At 37.2% G+C, this 18,847-nt stretch overlaps 1 protein-coding gene across 1 annotated transcript; it reads left to right on the top strand.

The window, feature by feature from the left end:
• Nucleotides 1–1,482: 1,482 nt before the first annotated feature.
• LOC306885766 (Y+L amino acid transporter 2-like) lies at nt 1,483–17,508 on the top strand. The gene is made up of 10 exons (XM_079442555.1): nt 1,483–1,583; nt 3,342–3,921; nt 5,927–6,052; nt 6,671–6,815; nt 7,559–7,682; nt 10,662–10,765; nt 10,860–10,956; nt 11,075–11,224; nt 13,989–14,172; nt 15,582–17,508. The coding sequence occupies exons 2-10, from the start codon at nt 3,486–3,488 to the stop codon at nt 15,677–15,679; spliced, it is 1,464 nt and encodes a 487-aa protein (XP_079298681.1). The 5' UTR covers nt 1,483–1,583; nt 3,342–3,485; the 3' UTR covers nt 15,680–17,508.
• Nucleotides 17,509–18,847: the final 1,339 nt, after the last annotated feature.

Here is an 18,847-nt window from a genome sequence, read left to right as displayed (position 1 = left end):
TAGGGTGTTTTGGGTCAATTGTCCTGATGCAATATGAAGCACTTCCCAATGAATCTGGTGGCATTTTCTTGAATATTGGTAGGCAAGATGGTTTTGTACCCTTCCAAATTCTTTCTGCTACTGTCATCATACATTAAGTCATCAGTAAAGTTGAGAGAGCCTGTTCCAGAGGCAGCCATGCATGCCCATGCCATGACACCACCTCCACCATGCTTTACAGATGAGGCTGTATGCTTGGGATCATTTGCAGTTCCTTTTGTTTCTCCAAATGTTTGCTTTCCCATCACTTAGATAAAGGTTCATCTTTGTCTCATCGGTCCATAAACACAGTTCCAAAACTCTTCTGGCTCACCTTTGTGCTTTTTTGCAAACTCTAATCTTGCCTTTCTATTTTTGGTGATGGTCAGAGGTTTGCATCTTGCTGTGTAGCATCTGTAATTCTGTGTCAAAGTCTCCTGAGGACAGTAGATTGTCAGAGCATCACCCCAGCTTTCTGGAAGTTGTTGGTGATTTTACAGACAGTCTTTTAGGGTTAATTTTCACAGCTTTTATGATTTGTCTGTGATCAACTACTGCTGTTTTCTCAGCCGATCAGGTAATTGTTGGTTGCTGGTGTCGCTGGTGGTTTCCAAACTCTTGATTTCTCCATGCCCTTTATTTTTGCTATAGCTCTAATTGACTTCCTCTTTTCTTTTAGCATCCAAATTGCTTGCTTTTCTCTCAGAGTCAGCTCCCTCATCTTCATCCTGGTTTGTGTGTGTCATCATCGAATGCAAGATTCAGAATACAGAAGTAATGGATATAACTGATACGACACATTCCCTGCTTTTAATTTCTGAAGAATTAATGTAACAGGACACAGCTGATCACTTAGAAAGACCTGTGAGGCAACTGTAATACTTATGCTCACATCAGATAGAGGGATGAAACTCTAAAAGTGCTGAACTTCTTAGCTGGTAAAACATCTGTGTTGAATCACCCAGTAATAAAATTTGATATTCTGTAGTTTTGTCTCATATTCATCTTTTAATCATATTTGTAAATGTCTTGACTCCACAGCCAACAGCAGATTAATTTTGTCTTTACTGTTCTAATACTTTTGGAGGGCACTGTATATGTGTGTGTGTGTGTGATATATATATATATATATATATATATATCACACACACACACACACACACCATAATTTATGAGTAAAATAAGTTTATCGTAATTCTAAACCAATACTGGGCCAAAACTGGCCATTCCCTACTGACTAACACTACATTAGCAACTAACTTATTCCAAAAGATTATGTTGAAAGACTATAAATTCTCCTTAAGTACTTACTGAAATAACACCCAACCAAACAAAAGAAAAAAAAAAGTCCAGTCAACAGCGGTTGGGCTGGTGGATATGAAGGTGGAGGAGCTAATAATGAGGAGAAGGCCAGGGGATCTCCACCCCTAAACCTACCAATCTCCACCCCCTAGATGTGGATCCAACCACGCCCCCTGGATGTTGTGGACTGCAGCGAGCCCTACTTGTCCTCCTCCACGTCTGCTCATCCACGCACATGGTCCACATCTCTTCACTAAAAACAGGTGAGATCTGATGAGTAGATCACTTAAACTTGATATTTCACACTCCAGCCTCAACTGCATCAGTGGTTAGTATTGTTAGCAGGGTGAGTGGTGTAGCAGAAAACCACATTAGCTTACAGCAGTGGAGGTGAATGGATTCCAGATGTCTTCTTATGTTTTTATCCTATTGAGGAGAACTTATTCTTAGCTTTGAAGTCATGTAATATGGAAATTATGAAATTTGACGGGAAATCGTGAGATATTCATGTATAATTCGGTAATCATGTATTATGAGCAAACTTAAGCTGAACAACAACGTGTTGTTAACTTCCTTTAACGTGTAGCTCGCGCTGGAACGATGTTGAATGATGTTTAAGCGTCCGTACAGAGATGAATTACTTATAAAACAATAGTCAATGAATATTGTTCTGTAATGTCATCTGTTCATATAAAGTGCAGGATGCCGTTTTGTGTTCAGTGTGTTGGTGCGACCAAAGCATGGTGAAGCTTAAAATGCAAGTATTTTACTATATTAATAAAAATAAAAACAACAGTAATAATTGAAAAGTGTGTGAGCATAATTTAATTATAACCGAGGAAATGTTTTATGTTCAGTGGTTACACTTTTACAACCAGCAATAGGTTTGTAGGTCTTCCGGGTGTAACTTGCATAAGTAACGTAACTTACCGGTATGCATGATCTATGTTCACATGCCTATATCGCTTTCTGAGTAAGTTTAATAGTTTAGTTAGGCTTATATTCTAAAAAGGAGGTGTATATGATTCAGCTTCACAGTTAATACTGCTACATACTTTCAGAAGGGGTCAGATTTGCACATTTTGTTCCTGCCATTCTCACTGGACATGGAGCATAATAAATGGTAATTTAATTACATTAATTAAGACATGAGGCTGTTACAACATGTCATGGTCTACTGTACATTTATTTTTATATTTGTAAAAAAAAAATTAAAGTAATTAAATTCTGATTAATCATGCCATGCACACAAAACCTGTTTTACTGTTACAATGTAAGATGGAACCAGTGGAATGAAAAACAAGGCAAGGTCTAGATGTGTAACAGCTTTTCACATGGGCACTGCATTTTTAAAAGAAGAGAACACCGCAGTCAGGGATATGTCAAGTGCATGTTTACATAAAAGAAAATGAAAAGGTGTTCTTTGTGAACACTTAACAGCACATTATGCATTTAAACTCAGTCATTGTTTAAAAGTATGTAACCTAACATGAAAAGAATTAACCTGTTAACCCGCACCAAGACGCCAGTGCACCGAACGCTTTTTCTCTTTTTTATTAAAATGCTTTTTCTCTTTTTTTTTTTTTATTAAACATTGGCATGTTCATTGCCATGCTGTCCAATTGAGCATGTGCCCACGTAGTGTTCAGTGAAAGTCTTTATCGTCTGTAGATTTATCTCTAAAAGCAGTTCGTTCTGCAGGCTGTAGTTGATGGCCGCACCCATCTAAGCGTTGCCTGGTTCTCTTCCCACATTGTACTGGTTTCCCCCTGATGTCACTCCGCTTGCTCTTTGGCATCCTGGGCAGCAGGTGTGGGCAAAACGACTGAGGCTCAATTAAAGAACTGGTTCTTCAAGAAAGCTTGTTAGGAGAGATTAAGCTCCTTTTTTTTTTTTTTAAGTGTTGAACGAGTCTAAATTGTTTGTGTTGTCAACAACATGCTACAGATGCTGTGTGACACAATTGTATTAAACCTACAACTTTCCATTATTTGTGTTTTATCTCTCTTATCACCTTCTAGATTTGATACAGAAAGAAAACAACGATGAGACTCGGCTGAAACTCCAGGCTTTAGGTGAACACACTTTTGTGCGGTTGATGGTCCAACGTCACATTCCTGATTCTTGATTTTTGTAGTACCCCTGCCTCTTGAGTTGAGTTCATCATGGGGGACGCTGACTCCACCAGCTCCATGCGTCTAAAGCGGGAGATCTCACTACTGCACGGCGTCTGTCTCATCGTGGGAAACATGATTGGCTCAGGCATCTTTGTTTCCCCCATTGGTGTTCTTGAGAAAACAGGATCTTATGGTCTGTCTCTGGTGGTTTGGGTTATTGGAGGAATCTTCTCTATTTTTGGTGCCCTGTGCTACGCTGAGCTTGGTACCACCATTCGCAAGTCGGGAGCTAGTTATGCCTACATCCTGGAGACCTTTGGAGGCTTCCTTGCATTCATCCGTCTGTGGACCTCACTGATGATCGTGGAACCAGCCTGCCAGGCGGTCATTGCTCTTACTTTTGCTAATTACCTAGTGAAACCGTTCTTCCCCACCTGCCCGGCACCAAATGATGCAGTACGTATCATTGCGGCTCTCATTATAGGTAAATGCTTTTGCACTCATGCAATGCATGCTTTGATAAACACACATGTAGCAGTACTTGAAACTAGTGTAAATAGTGGCACAATAAAGTCCGGCTTTCCCAGAGATTCACTGCTGTTTACTGTTCACACAGCGCAGTGTGTGTGAGATTACTCTGAAAAGAGTGCTTCATGTTAACATGTCAAAAAATAAATTATACCAATTTATACCACTACCTGTGGATCGTAACAGATCATAGTATTGATCTGCATACCTTTATTTACATAACCCTTTTGTTTGTATGATTGCCTTACAGTTCACATACAAAATAGAAAATGCATACATTGTAATATAGTTACTTCATGTACACAACATTTGTGAATCAGTGTTGTTACTGTTAAAACAGAAACGATTAAAAGTTTTTTCATTCATAAATATAAAATATATGAATTAGATTATAAACTTGAACTTAAAAAAAAGTGAACTGAAATGCAATAAGTTCAATTATTAAAATAACTAAAAAAATAAAATGAAAGCTAAGTAAAAAAACAAAACAAAATTACTGACACTTAAACAAAATTTAAAATCAAAACTAATAATAAATATAAAAAATATAAAAATAAAAGCTAATTCTAAATATTATTAGTATATAAATAATACTTAACACTTCTGAATGCTAGAAGAGTTTGTGTTTGTTTCAGCCCATTTCTGCAGAAAACTCAGGTGCTTATGGTAAATTTTTCTCTACAATGTTATTTCATTCATTTCCTTTTTTTATTTGTTTATTTTTGGGAGGAAATTTGTGTTCTTTTTTTTTCTCCTTTTGATTTTCTTCATACAAAAACATCCTTGCAAGTTGCAATGAAAAAAAGTCTCTTCCACTGAGTTACATCCGGGAACCTTCACTTTATCAGAAAGCACAAATTTACTTGATTTAATTTTGGGGTGTACTACCTCTGTGGACTGAGCTGTTAGAGTGTGTAGTTGTAATATTAACTTGTTAAAATTACACAGTCCAGCAGGTGAGTCTGCACTGCAGTCTGAACAAACTGACAACATTTTATTTGCCTAAGGTACATACTCATACTTTTTTTAATAAACTTGTACTTTGTGCTTGTAATTTGCCAATATGAAGTGAATATTTTGATAACCGTGTTTTCTGTTAGTTCAGCTGTTAATTTTATGTCAACCAAATACTTTCCATTTGGACTGGAGTCCGTAACCCTGCCAAGAAGACCTCCACGAGACTTTTTATGAAGTCACTGGTGACTGTTTCCACAGAGAACGTGCAGTTTGTTTGAGTTCAAGGGAATTCTTGGGTATTTGTCACCTGTGACATGTTTTGCTACTTACTGCGGCAAAGTCCACCCAAGTACTTAACAAACAGGACTGAACCACAAAGCTTATGCAAGTTTATATAACAGTGTAATTCTACAGGGTTTAATTCCCATTTTGTGACAAATAGCACTTTATTTGGACCTGGTCTGTACAGTTTCATCACAATGAAGTAGGCATTTGAACTGAGATTAAATCGGGTACAGAAATACCTCAATTAATCTCCCGGGTATCACAGGGCCAGGACGTCCAGTCACGATGGTATCTGCAGTTCTGAGAGACTGTTTATCGAGGAGTGAATTACTGTCAGACTTGTTGGTGAAATTAGATGCCAGGAGTGTTCACCGCAGTATCCGATGAATCGAGGAACTTGAATTACCAGTCAGTAAAGCAGTGTTTACTCTGTTCTGAAAAAAACAAACACGTAGCCTAATTTTTTGGCACTGGACAACCTGTCTGTGAACCGAAATACTTGAAGGGGAACTTGCGACACATTGGAAATTGACATGCATCTATAAGGAAATAGTAGTAGTAGTTATAATGGAACACAATTACACAATGCAGCTATGGAACTATTACACATGATCACAAGGGACATTTAAGAAATATCAGTTGCAAACAGCAGTTGAAGTATATTCGGTATATATTGTCTGGCTTTTATATGGGCATGTCTGTCTCTGTTTCCTTTGCAGGTCTTCTCACCTTTGTGAACTGTATGAAGGTGAAATGGGGGGCCATTCTTCAGGTCATCTCTACTGTGGCTAAAGTCCTGGCTCTCATAGTCATTATCATTGCTGGAATGATTGTGCTGGCCCAAGGTTTGAACATACGGACACACGTGTTGTTTACTATATATACTTTAAACCATATTACATTTTAAAATTTGGGGCCAGTATTATATTGAAGAATTAAATATTGCTACTAAGCAGAGACACATTTTATTGATCAACGTGATAGTTAAACGTATCCATAATATTACAAAAAATTATATTTCAAATAAATGCTGTTGTTTTCTATTCATCAAAGAATCATGAAAAATACAACATGCTTTCCAGGCAAAAACATTAAGCAGCTCAAAAAACATTGATAATAATGAGAAATGGTTCTTGAGCAGCAAATCAGCATATTAGAATGATTTCTGAAGGATCATGTGTCACTAAAGACTGGAGTAACGATGCTGAAAATTCAGATTTGCATCACAGGAATAAATTCAATTTTAAAATATATTAAAGTAGAAAACAGTTATTTTAAATTGTAATAATATGTATATACAATATTACTGTTTTTACTGTAGTTTTAATCAAATAAATGCAGCCTTGGTGAGAATGAGATGTATAAAAAAAATACCGACCCTATACAGTAGTGCTACACATTTATATTTTTGTGATTACTGATTGTTTTTGATATTTGACTGTATTTAAATTGCTGTGCCACAGGAAAAACAGACAACTTTAGGAATTCGTTTGAGAACTCTAAACTGGATCCAGGAAACATGGCTCTGGCTCTGTACGCCGCTCTGTACTCGTACTCAGGCTGGGACACCCTGAACTTCATCACAGAGGAGATTAAAAACCCAGAAAGGTACTAATACTGATGACATTTTACTTAATATAGAGACATGTTCTACTCATTATGAGTAAGAATATCAAGAAAATCAGTAATAATAGAAGTATTTCTCATGTCCCGGCTTAATATGCAGAGATAACAGTAAGTAAGTCATATGTAGGTTGATTACCCTGAAAAGTTTGCACTATAGTGCTTTCGAAACATTGCTCGGTTCGTTTAAAAACAGTCATCATCTTTACAATCCTTTGTGGTGCAGAAATTGCACACTTCATCTTCAGTTTTGTTGCAAATCAATTAGGAAGATTGTCAATTATCAATTATCTTTTGCTTTTAGAGGAACACATGAGTGGAATAGACTCCCAGTGGAGCTGAAAGAATTAAAACATTTAACAGGACACTGTGGTTTCTAGAAAAAGCTGAAAATATGGCTATTGACCCATCAAAATTGTGATCATTTATAGTGATTTATAGATATGGTATGGTAGTCTGTAATTTTGTTTTAATATTCTTGGTTTATTCTTTTTTCTGCTCTCAAATTTTCTTCTTGTTCTTAATTTGGTGTATTAATATTTTGTTTATATTTTCTTCCTGTCCTTAACATCAACCTGCCAAAAGGGACTACGGATGAAAATTAGCCAGTGTTGGCTAAATCTGGTGCATTTTACATATTGTATGTTTTATTAATGTGCATTGTCCCTGATTAAATAAATTAAATGAAATGAAAGTATGTAAGCAAAATCTGTCTTTCTCTTCTATAGGAACCTGCCATTGTCTATAGCAATCTCCATGCCTATTGTCACAGTAATCTACATCCTGACTAATATTGCCTATTATGCAGTGCTGGACATGAATACAGTTCTACAGAGTGAAGCTGTGGCTGTGGTGAGTAAAATATTTCTTGGGAGCCGAATTTTGATTAAAAAAAAGTTACATTGTCTTTTATCATCACATCTGAATATCTCAAGCTACTGTAGCAAAGCTCATTTTTAACCCACATGTTCTTGAATGTCACATGGAAGTTAATGGACAGAGTCTGTTTAGTTTATTTGCTCCAGATTTGATCATGTTTTCATCTCCTATTACACTGATCTAGTTAAGCAGAGCAGCTTGAGGCAATGTCCTCTCTCTAGAGATGCTCGATGACATTAGTCCACAATCACAGACGCTCTGCTGCCTGTAATTATGCTAGTATGCTGCTCTGTAGAAGTTTTAATGGCCAACAAACTGTTTACTATGTTTGAAGCACTGTTTTGTTTCTGCTGTGTCCGGTTTCATTTTTGTATGCAGAGACATCTGTGCATTCTTCCAAAACATTGTTCTGTTTGTTTGAGCATCTAACGCAACAACATAAGCTTAACCAGCTGCACAATTAATCAAAACACACAAAAAAAAAAAAAAATTGTGATATTGCTTAGTGAGGTTGTCTAGTCGCAAAGGCTGCAATTTAATTAAATGAATACAGTGGGGGAAAAAAAATATTTGATCCCCTTCTGATTTTGTACATTTGCCCAATGACAAAGAAATTATCAGTCTATAATTTTAATGGTAGGTTTATTTGAACAGTGAGAGACAGAATAACAACAAAAAAATCCAGAAAAACACATTTAAAAAAAGTTATAAATTGATTTGCATTTTAATGAGTGAAATAAGTATTTGATCCCCTATCAATCAGAAAGATTTCTGGCTCCCAGATGTCTTTTATACAGGTAAGGAGTTGAGATTAGGAGTACTCTCTTAAAGGGAGTGCTTCTAATCTCAATTTGTTACCTGTATAAAAGACGACCTGTCCACAGAAGCAATCAATCAATCAGATTCCAAACTCTCCACCATGGCCAAGTCCAAAAAACTGTCCAAGGATGTCAGGGACAAGATTGTAGACCTACAAAAGGCTGAAATGGGCTACAAGACCATCGCCAAGCAGCTTGGTGAGAAGGTGACAACAGTTGATGTGATTATTTGCAAATGGAAGAAACACGAAATAACTGTCAATAACCCTCGGTCTGGGGTTCTATGCAAGATCTCACCTCGTGGAGTTTCAATGATCATGAGAACAGTGAGGAATCACCCTAGAACTACACGGGAGGATCTTGTCAATGATCTCAAGGCAGCTGGGACCATAGTCACCAAGAAAACAATTGGTAACAGACCACGCCGTAAAGAACTGAAATCCTGGAGCGCCCGCAAGGTCCCCCTGCTCAAGAAAGCACGTGTACAGGCCCGTCTGAAGTTTGCCAATGATTCAGAGGAGAACTGGGTGAAAGTGTTGAAGTCAGATGAGACCAAAATCCAGCTCTTTGGCATCAACTTTGGCTGTGTTTGGAGGAGAAGGAATGCAGCCTATTACCCCAAGAACACCATCCCCACCATCAAAAATTGAGATGGAAACATTATGCTTTGGGGGTGTTTTTCTGCTAAGGGGAAAGGACAACTGCATCAAAGGGATGATGGGCGGGGCCATGAACCATCAGGGTCAGGGCATTGAAACTGAGTTGTGGATAGGTAATCGAAAATGGCATTGACTCAAAACACACGGCCAAGGCAACAAAGGAGAAGAAGAAGAAGAAGCACATTAAGGTCCTGGAGTGGCCTAGCCAGTTTCCAGACCTTAACTCCATAGAAAATCTGTGGAGGGAGCTGAAAGTTCGAGTTGCCAAACGTCAGCCTAGAAACCTTAATGACTTGGAGAGGCTCTGCAAAGAGGAGTGGGACAAAATCCCTTCTGAGATGTGTGCAAACCTGGTGGCCAACTACAAGAAACCTCTGACCTCTGTGATTGCCAACAAGAGTTTTGCCACCAAATACTAAGTCATGTTTTGCGAAGGGATCAAATACTGATTTTACTCATTAAAATGCAAATCAATTTATAACTTTTTTGAAATGCATTTTTCTGGATTTTTTTGTTATTCTATCTCTCACTGTTCAAATAAACCTACCATTAAAATTATAGACTGATCATTTCTTTGTCAGTGGGCAAACGTACAAAATCAGCAGGAGATCAAATATTTTTTTCCCCATTGTATATGCTTTGCATCTATCACAGTGTTCATTTATACATGAGCAGTTCTGAGTTTTTTGTTCAGTGTTTTGGAACGGTTCGGTTTGCAATAACTGCTGCTTCACATGAAATGATAATTTTCCTAAACAATATGAAGTGTTTATAAACCCGCTGTTCACAACAGAAGGGAAGCTTTAAGGGCTCCATGCAACTTTCCACCAAAGTAAAAGCTTGTTGGTTTAAAAAAATATAAGAGAGTTGTTAATACAATATTATTGTAATTTTACAGTTGTAGTGTTAAAATATAATCAAAAAAAAAAATGGATATCTATTTTTCATACAGTACATTGATTTATGTTGTGATCTCTAAATTAGGGCTGTGCAATTAATCAAATTCGATTATCATGCGCATTTCGTCAGTAAAGCCGGTTCAGTGATTGGCAGTAAATCGTCATCACCTGCTTTCAAATGGAGCGGGAAATACTACACAGAGCCGTAGTTCACCGATAAGAGAGGCAATATCGCGTTCATAATCACAGACGAATCGCCTTCGATTATGAACACGAAATTGCCTAGATTGTCAGTGAATTACGGTTCTGTGTAGTAATTCCCACTCCATTTGAAAGCAGGTGATGGCGCTTAACTACTAATCAAGAAACCGGTTTTACTGACTAGATGCGCATGATAATCGAATTTGATTAATTGCACAGCCCTACTCTAAATTCACTTGTAGCATTTAAATTAGCTTGTTTTTGTGTTTAATTTTTTTTCTTATTATTTAGACAAACTAGTATAGAGTATCAGCCATTTATTGGTTATTGGTCATAATGGGGGAAAAAACACTTTTGCTTTTATGTCTAACACAGACATTTGCTGACTATGTGCTTGGATATGGTAGCTGGCTCATCCCTCTGTCTGTGGCCATCTCCTGTTATGGAGGCTTAAACTCCTCTATCATTGCTGCCTCCAGGTAAAGATCTTGTTCTGAGTCTTCTGTCTTTTAATGAGGCGATGCATGGTGGTAGGAATTCAGTTTCTGAGCCAAATCCTTTTTTTCCTTTTAGGCTATTCTTTGTGGGTTCACGTGAAGGCCATTTACCGAATGTCCTCTGTATGATCCACGTCAAACGCTACACACCAATTCCAGCCCTGCTGTTTAATGTGAGTAAGCAGGCTGAGACATGCCTGTACTATGTAGAAAAACTAGAATATCCATGTTATATATACTAAAAACAGGACATTTCAATCTTTATGATCTGCTTTTTTCCCTCCTCCATAGGGTGGCATGTCACTCATATTTCTCTGCGTGAAAGACGTGTTCCAACTAATTAATTACTTCAGTTTTAATTACTGGCTGTTTATCGGCCTTTCTGTAGGCAGTCAGATCTACCTGCGCTTTAAAGCACCTGACCTGCCCCGTCCTGTTAAGGTAAGTCAGTAGCTCTGTTACAAAACCTAACCTCCCAAAACTCCCTGTGTAATTCTAACCATTAGAATTGACTGATTCTGAATTGTCTCCATGTACACACTCCTAGTACTAGCACACCTCATCTAAAGGAGATTTTCAACTCAAAATTAATTTTCTCAATGGTAGACTTGATATTTGAAGGGATAGTTCACCCAAAAATTAAAATTCTGTCACTAATTACTCACCCTCATGTCGTTCCAAACCTGTAAGACCTTCATTCATCTTCGGAACACAAATGAAGATGTTTTGGATGAAATCCGAGAGCTTTCTGACCCTCCATAGACAGCAATGCAACTACCGCGTTCAAGACCCAGAAAGGTAGTAAGGACATTGTTAAAATAGTTCATGTGACATCAGTGGTCCTTACTACCTTTCTGGTCCTTGAACGTGTCAGTTGCGTTGCTGTCTATGCAGTGTAAGAAAGCTCTCAGATGTCATCAAAAATATCTTAATTTGTTTTACCTCAGATCTTGAAAATAAATTAAAGCAAACATGTACGTTAGAACTGTAAACTCTGTGCAAACCAACAAAGCGTATTCCATAAGAAAGATGGTATCAGTCATGCCATGTGATATTTGATTGATTCTGTGGTGTCGCTGGAATCTTGTCGCATCGCATGTAGTTAGGACACGGTGTTACGGGTTTGGAATGGCATGAGGGTGAGTAATTAATGACATTTAAATTTTTGGCTGAACTAACCCTTTAAAGAGGTCATATGATGCTATTTTAAAGATCATTATTTGGTGTAACAGAATATGTTGACATGCTTTAATGTTCAAAAAACACATCGTTTTTCAAATACTGTACATTATTGTAGTTCCACTATGCCCCGCCTCTCTCAAACGCCCCTCCTTCCGACAAGCACAGTCTGCTCTGATTGGCCAGCTGACAGTTCATTGTGATTGGCCGAACACCGCAAGCCATGTCAGAAATGTAACTTTGAGCTTTGTAACTCTGCAGATCCTATACATGCACAAACAGCTACATAACACTAAGAAAAGAAAAGGAAAACAAGAAATCACATCATATGACCCCTTTAAGAATTACTTGTAAACTCGAAGACCTGAGCTACGAGGTTGTTAATCAGTTGTACACAGTGGTGTAGTCTACCTGATATGCAGGTATACACCGTATACCCACTAGGATTTCAATAGGTCAAGGATTTCCGTATACCCACTGAAAAAAGCTTGAAGATATGTAACAACATCGTTCTGTAACAAAACTTTCACATGTTCATTCATAAATTCACCCCGTCTGTGTTGCAAAGCACCGACTTTTTGAAAATCACGCCGTGTTTCTGTTGATGACCAGTGCTATTGCGTAACTCTTGCACAGCATTGAATGTGAATTACTAAAGGAGATATGAAACAAAAGCAAACTTAAATACACTCTTTCAGTATTTTCGTAAGTCTGCCTCTGAAGCTGCTGCTGCTTCAGCTGAAGCAGATGACACAAATCGCTTGAATGTTTTAAATAGTATAACAGTATGTTGGCTTTCTCAAGCCAACATAACTAGCTAATAACTTCAGTAACAGTGTGGTGGATCAGTGAATGTGGGAGAAGGGGAGAGATAACACCGATACTGTGTATGTGTGTGTCTGTGTACAGCAGTTAAACTGAATACAATGTTTATGTCTGCTTAATTCAGATGATGAGAGAAATGAGAACTCCAGACCAGCCTTATGGACTGAAAGTCAGGCTTGGGAATTTAAAAACAGGCACTCTTAAATGTGCATTGAAAATTGCCAGCTGATAAAACCTGTGCTCCAGGGACCATATTCTTAAGATAAATGTAACTGGCTGAGTTAAATGATTTACACTAAACAGTAGAAAATCAGTCCAGTCTCCCCAGCTGTTAATGTAATTGGCTGTTAAAGTCTTCTGTTGCTTTTAATTGACATGTTGATATCACATAAGCAGTATTTCAGAATGCTCTGTTACATGTAGACGCATATTGTATGAGTGAGTGTGGTGGTGCTTATGGGTTGTCGCTTTGTGACGGTGAGTAGCTATGAGGCTGCGGGACAAATCAGAGTATACCCACTACAAAAAACTAAACTACACCACTGGTTGTACATGCTTTAAAAAAAAAAAAACATTACCCATGATTCTGTAGAGAACATCTCCAACAGAGAATCGTGACAAGTAAATCGAGCCAGAAAGACTCTTTAGTACATGTTTCAGTAGTCTCTCAAACTACTACTATATATGTATATATATGCAATTAAATGTAAAATATGTTGTTTCTATGTACATAATGAACATCTTTAATTGGATAGCTTTATATTTATCTGTTTTTATTATTTTGATTTGTCATTCACAATGCTCTTTCCCTCGTTAAAGCCATGTGAATTCTCTTATAATGTAGCTGGTTGGTTTCAAAGATGTTTTAAAATTCCTATGGGAAAAAATAATGGGAAAAGTACTGGAACCAAATCTGCTGACAAAAGGGTTTCTCTCTCTCTCTACAACTGTCTCTCTCTGAAGGATATGTGTGATACCTAGTCAAGATAAAGTATCTTAGAAAGAAGGATAATGTTTCTTATCTTATAGAACAGCCTTTACATCAGGAGTGCATTTATGGTGCCTTAAAATACTCAGATAATAACCAGTGTCATATATTTAAAACTTGTAACCAAGTTTACATTTTTATTTTGTTATTGCCCTAGTTTATGATGTGCTTAATTGACTCTGTGTGTTTGTGTGTGTGTTTGTTTCTGTGTAGTTGAGTCTGTTCTTCCCTATAGTGTACTGCCTGTGCAGTGTGTTTCTGGTGGTTGTACCGCTCTACAGTGACACTATAAACTCTCTGGTGGGAATCATCGTCGCTCTCTCCGGGGCTCCTGTGTATTACATATGTGTGCACCTCCCGCCCAGCTCCAGACCCGCCTTTCTGGGACACATGCTCGGTGAGTGAGCACACAAACACGCAAGAGCCTCTCATCTCTTTTGTGTCATTTGTATTAGTTCAGCTGGGCACCAGCACGGCTCTGGTTTCTGCTGCAGGCTGTTTTTACTTTGAAACATTCTCCTATGTGCGACACCCAGGTTCTGTTTGCCTTCTAGGGGTTTTGTTGCATATATACATAATTGTGGTGATGTATAATGAATTTGAGCCCAAGATGAATTCGCTGTTATGAAACAGGAGTATTGTGAGCATACAATGATCCATACGTACTGCTGTGCAAATTGCTTTACTTTGAACAATGACTTCACTGTTTTCATCCATCTGAGACCCCTGTTCTTATACTGAGATGGGCTTCCATGGAGTGCGTTAGAGATTTCAGCCATTTTCGATTGATTTTTGGTCATACTTTACAGTATTTATGATGCAGTTGTATTGAGCAATAAAACTCAGCTAATGTGCTTAATACAGACTGTTAGGGAAAGAATGTCACAGAAACTCGGATGTGGGTTCTTTGGTCTGAGCCTTGTAAACAACCACCTAGCTACAACCTGGAAAACCCTAGAAACCATATAAAAATATCTCTGCAATCTCTTATCATCATCATCATCATCATTGTCAGTGTTGGGAAAAGTTATTTTTGAAAGTAATCCATTACAATATTGTGTACCTCCATGAAAAAGTAACTAATTTCATTACTTGGTTACTTTTTATGGAAAGTAATGCATTGTTACTTTTGTTTTACTTTTTGTCATCTGAGCAGGGCTTGCTTATTCATTTTTAATAAACAAAAAACTCAAAAGTCATATTTTTGGCAATTGTAAAGGCCCTTTCACACCATAAGTGAAATGAATAAGCCTCAGGCTGAAGGAAGTGCCTCTTTCTCTGCACCTCACTCCCAAATTCTCTCAATATGGGACAGGAGAGCTGTCAGTAAATAAATGGTCAAATAAAGTAACTTACTTTACTTATTTGAAAAAGTAACTGATATTTTCTTGTAAATTTAAAAGGAATGCGTTACTTTACTATTTACTTGGAAAAGTAATCTGACTTGCATTATTTGTAATGTTACTTCAACACTCATATTTTTATTTAAAATGAATGTTATTTTAAAATGAGTTTTTTATACTTATTTTTACTAAATTAATTAAATTGACAGCTCTATTCATTATGTATTAAATGGACATATGTAAAGTGGCACTATGCTTTTAGAAATGTTCATTTGAATTAGAATCATTATCATAAAAAAACAACAACTTCAGCCTCAAGTTTTTTAGAGCAGGATAGTTAATCAGTACCATTTTGATCTTTGACATATGGACCAGTTAAGATGTTTTCAGGTAAGCCAAATATTTAATATTCTGAATGATTTTCACATGCTGTACTGATCTATAATCCTTTTCTTTTTTTCAGACACAATTTCATTGGAAGCACAGAAGCTGTGTTATTGCTGCGTGGCAGATCCCAGTTTGGATCTGGACAATCCGCCCGAGGATCACAAAAAAGAATAAACATCGTCTCTAAAAGAAGCTCAACCAAAGAAGCCGGATTACCCAGACTTCTTTGAGAATAAGCCAACACTCAAGCCAGAACCGCACGTCTGCACCTTCTAGCCTTTGAGCGTGCTTGGAATGGAGCAATGGATAGAGACGGAGATTAGGATTGAAATGTTCAACCGAGTAAACAGCTGAACACACAAGTACACACACCCTGTGCCTCAGATCCATCAGACCTGTGTCTGTGTTTTGAACATCAAGTTCAGTCAAGTGGACACACAGTGGACCATTCAGTTAAAGACTGTTGTGAATGTGACAGTAATGTTGTTTTATAGAAATCAGGTTTACCTCCTTGTTTTATTCATAAATGTTTATTTTATTTGTCCTTCTGTGAGCTTCTGCTGTTCATCACAACAGTCTTGTATGAGGCTCTCTAGTAGAGATGATCAACTTTTGTTAGACCTGTTAACTGAAACGTGGCAGATGCATTTTTGCTGGAAAATTAATTTTATTTACAGAGATGAAGGATTGTTTCATAGGTACTCCGGACTTGAAAGCCATTTATTTTTTTTTATTTTTTTTGCAGTTATAAGTCCAGCTGGGAAGCTGACTTTGTCTCTAAAGTTATTCTGTCAGCCTTATTTCAGCTTTATATGAAGATTTCTTTCTTTTATCTAGTGTGTTCTATAGTTCAAAGCACAGCATGTGTTTTATGATTTCCAGACCAGAAAAATATTGATCTGTTGTTTTTTGATTTTGCTCTTGTTTTTAGTGACCAACATTTGAATAGTCTTTCCATTTTTTTAATTTGTCTTTTTATTCTGGATTTTCTAGGCCGCACCCATAAACCCCCCCCCCCCCCCCCCCCCCCCCCCAAAAAAAAAAACATGGTGGTACAGTCTGCAGTTGCATAAATATTTTAGAGAGCAGTTTTTTGGGAGCACTGTCAGTATGAGCAGAAATATGTTTTGTGGGCAGTATGATATATTACAGCAGGACAGTAATATGGACAGTAATGATAAAAAGAGCAGAATTTCAGTTTACAAGAGGGGAGTCAGGGTCTTAACGTTTTGGCCAGTTTTGGTCAATCATAACTTCAGATTTTTCCAAATCATTTTATTTTGTATGATTGTTGACACGCACAGACATCATTTTAAAAACTGCCGGTCAGATGTGATATTTTTTCAGGATTTCTAATGTGTCCATCAATTCCTAATCTGATGGACTTGTTAGAATAATAGACCAAAGAATTGGTTCATTGAATACCAGCAATTAAGAAGCCTTAAGATGTTCATGGCAGTAGAGTTTTAATGTCTTAAAGCTGCAAAATAACAGTACATCTTGCCATTGCTCTTGTATTCTGTACTGCAGCACTGGATTTCATGCACAGTTCATCCGTCTGTCCAATACAGTGACCAAAGTCATATCCAAAATATAAGTCCATCCAAAATATATTCTGCCCTGAAATTATTCATTACATAAAATTCTGACCCAACTCTGTTTTGCAGATGTTTGTGTGTTAGTCACCAAAACAAAATATTTAAATGTTAATCATCTTTTGTTCTGTGATTTAAATATTCAATCAATTTTTCCTCCTGTCATAAGTACTGTATGGTTATTATACGTGTCTTAAAGCAGTAGTGATTCTATATGGCCAAATGATCAATATATTGTGCAGAACATTCAAATATTCTATATATAGTCTTTTGAGAATTAATGTTATAAATCTATGCTCTTTTTACCTTCCATTATGTTTTATGTTCACGTAAGACTGTAACTGTTTGTTGATTTCTATTATTTATTCCATAGATAAATTGTAGACACTATGACAATAAACATAAGACAAAAAGAAACCTTTGGTCATTTTACTTGTTTTTTATTTCGTTTTGTTTTTTTTTATCACTTTAACTATTGATCATACGTATGATCCAGTACATTCGTGCTACACTCATGAATGAAATCTAAAATCCCAAACCCCAGCCAGCAACACTTTTAAACACTAGAACAGCCTGAGAACCAAGTGTTTGTGACTTTAGAACAGGCCATCACACAGTCTATGTATTGGAGAAGACCACTAGAGGGAGATATAGGACTACAGCTACTTTATTACTTCAGCGTCGTTTGACGATAATAAGAAAATTAGACTGGATTATGATTAGTGTGTTTTACATGAAAGCCTCTCATGTTTCTGTTTACCATGTTTCACATTCTGCTTTCATTAATTTATAGTTATTTAAAAATAAAGTGTCTTTTAATAAGCCTAGTATAGGCTATTTGAAGCAAATCGATCTCCTCAGTTTTTTACTGAAACATGATCTCTGGCTGTGAAGAACAGTGTAATTTTAGTATTATTTTTATAGCCTATTATGGTATCTATAATTATTTTGAATTAGCCTTTATTACTTTCTTTTAATTTGAGTTTTATTTGAGTTTTTATGTGTTTTTTTTTTGTTGTCATTTTAGTAGCCTACCTCAAATTAAGTTAGCTGCCAAGGAAATATTTACAATTTTAGTTTTGTAATTTTAAGTTTTACATCTACTATTAACAAAATTTTCCCCAGCTTTAATTCAATTACTGATAATGATTTTTATTTATTTTAGTTACAGTTAACAATAACACTTGAGAGTGAAGGGCTAGATCACAGACACTAATGAAATACATTAGCGAAATACACCTTTCAGGTACACAAAGGAGTCAAAGATATAGTGCATGTTCCCTGTCTGGTATCCAATCCCATCTTTTGTCCGAAGACGACTAGAGTCACATTTCAATTCTGAGAGTGTGTGTGTGTGTGTGTGTGTGTATGTGTGTAAATGTGTGTGCCCAGATACAGGCCATTGGATAGGTGGTGCTCCCTGGATCAAGACAAGTTGAGTGGCGACTATGTGTCAGAGCTGCAGAGGGAGTTGAGTTCCCCTGACTCATGCATAAAATATAGATCTCAGGCAACGCAAACAGACTTGTTGAGACAAGAGATACGCAGCCAGAGAGAGAGGAAAGAGTCCACTTTGAAAACTGGACCAAGACCCTCAAACGGTCCGATGTTTGCTTTGGATATGAGCTCATGTTTGGGGGACAAGAGGAAAAGTTTGGGCTGATGACGGTCGATGACGTCCTGTGGGCACGATCTGGCGCACAGCCATGGAACTGTCTCGAAAGCTGCACTGGATCCGCGAACGGCC

Source organism: Barbus barbus, assembly GCF_936440315.1.
Source record: "Barbus barbus genome assembly, chromosome: 19".
NCBI classification, from domain to species: Eukaryota; Metazoa; Chordata; class Actinopteri; order Cypriniformes; family Cyprinidae; genus Barbus; species Barbus barbus.
The sequence above is the reverse complement of the archived record's forward strand: the minus strand, read 5'-3'. Positions and strand labels throughout refer to the sequence as shown.

What these genes read in the sequence shown, in the direction of transcription:
- LOC306885766 (XM_079442555.1), top strand. Translation starts at nt 3,486, where the DNA reads ATGGGGGACGCTGACTCCACCAGCTCCATGCGTCTAAAGCGGGAGATC. An exon ending in GAGATTAAAAACCCAGAAAG is followed by an intron (nt 6,816 to 7,558) that starts GTACTAATACTG and finishes TCTCTTCTATAG; the next exon opens with GAACCTGCCATTGTCTATAG. An exon ending in TTCCAGCCCTGCTGTTTAAT is followed by an intron (nt 10,957 to 11,074) that starts GTGAGTAAGCAG and finishes CCTCCTCCATAG; the next exon opens with GGTGGCATGTCACTCATATT.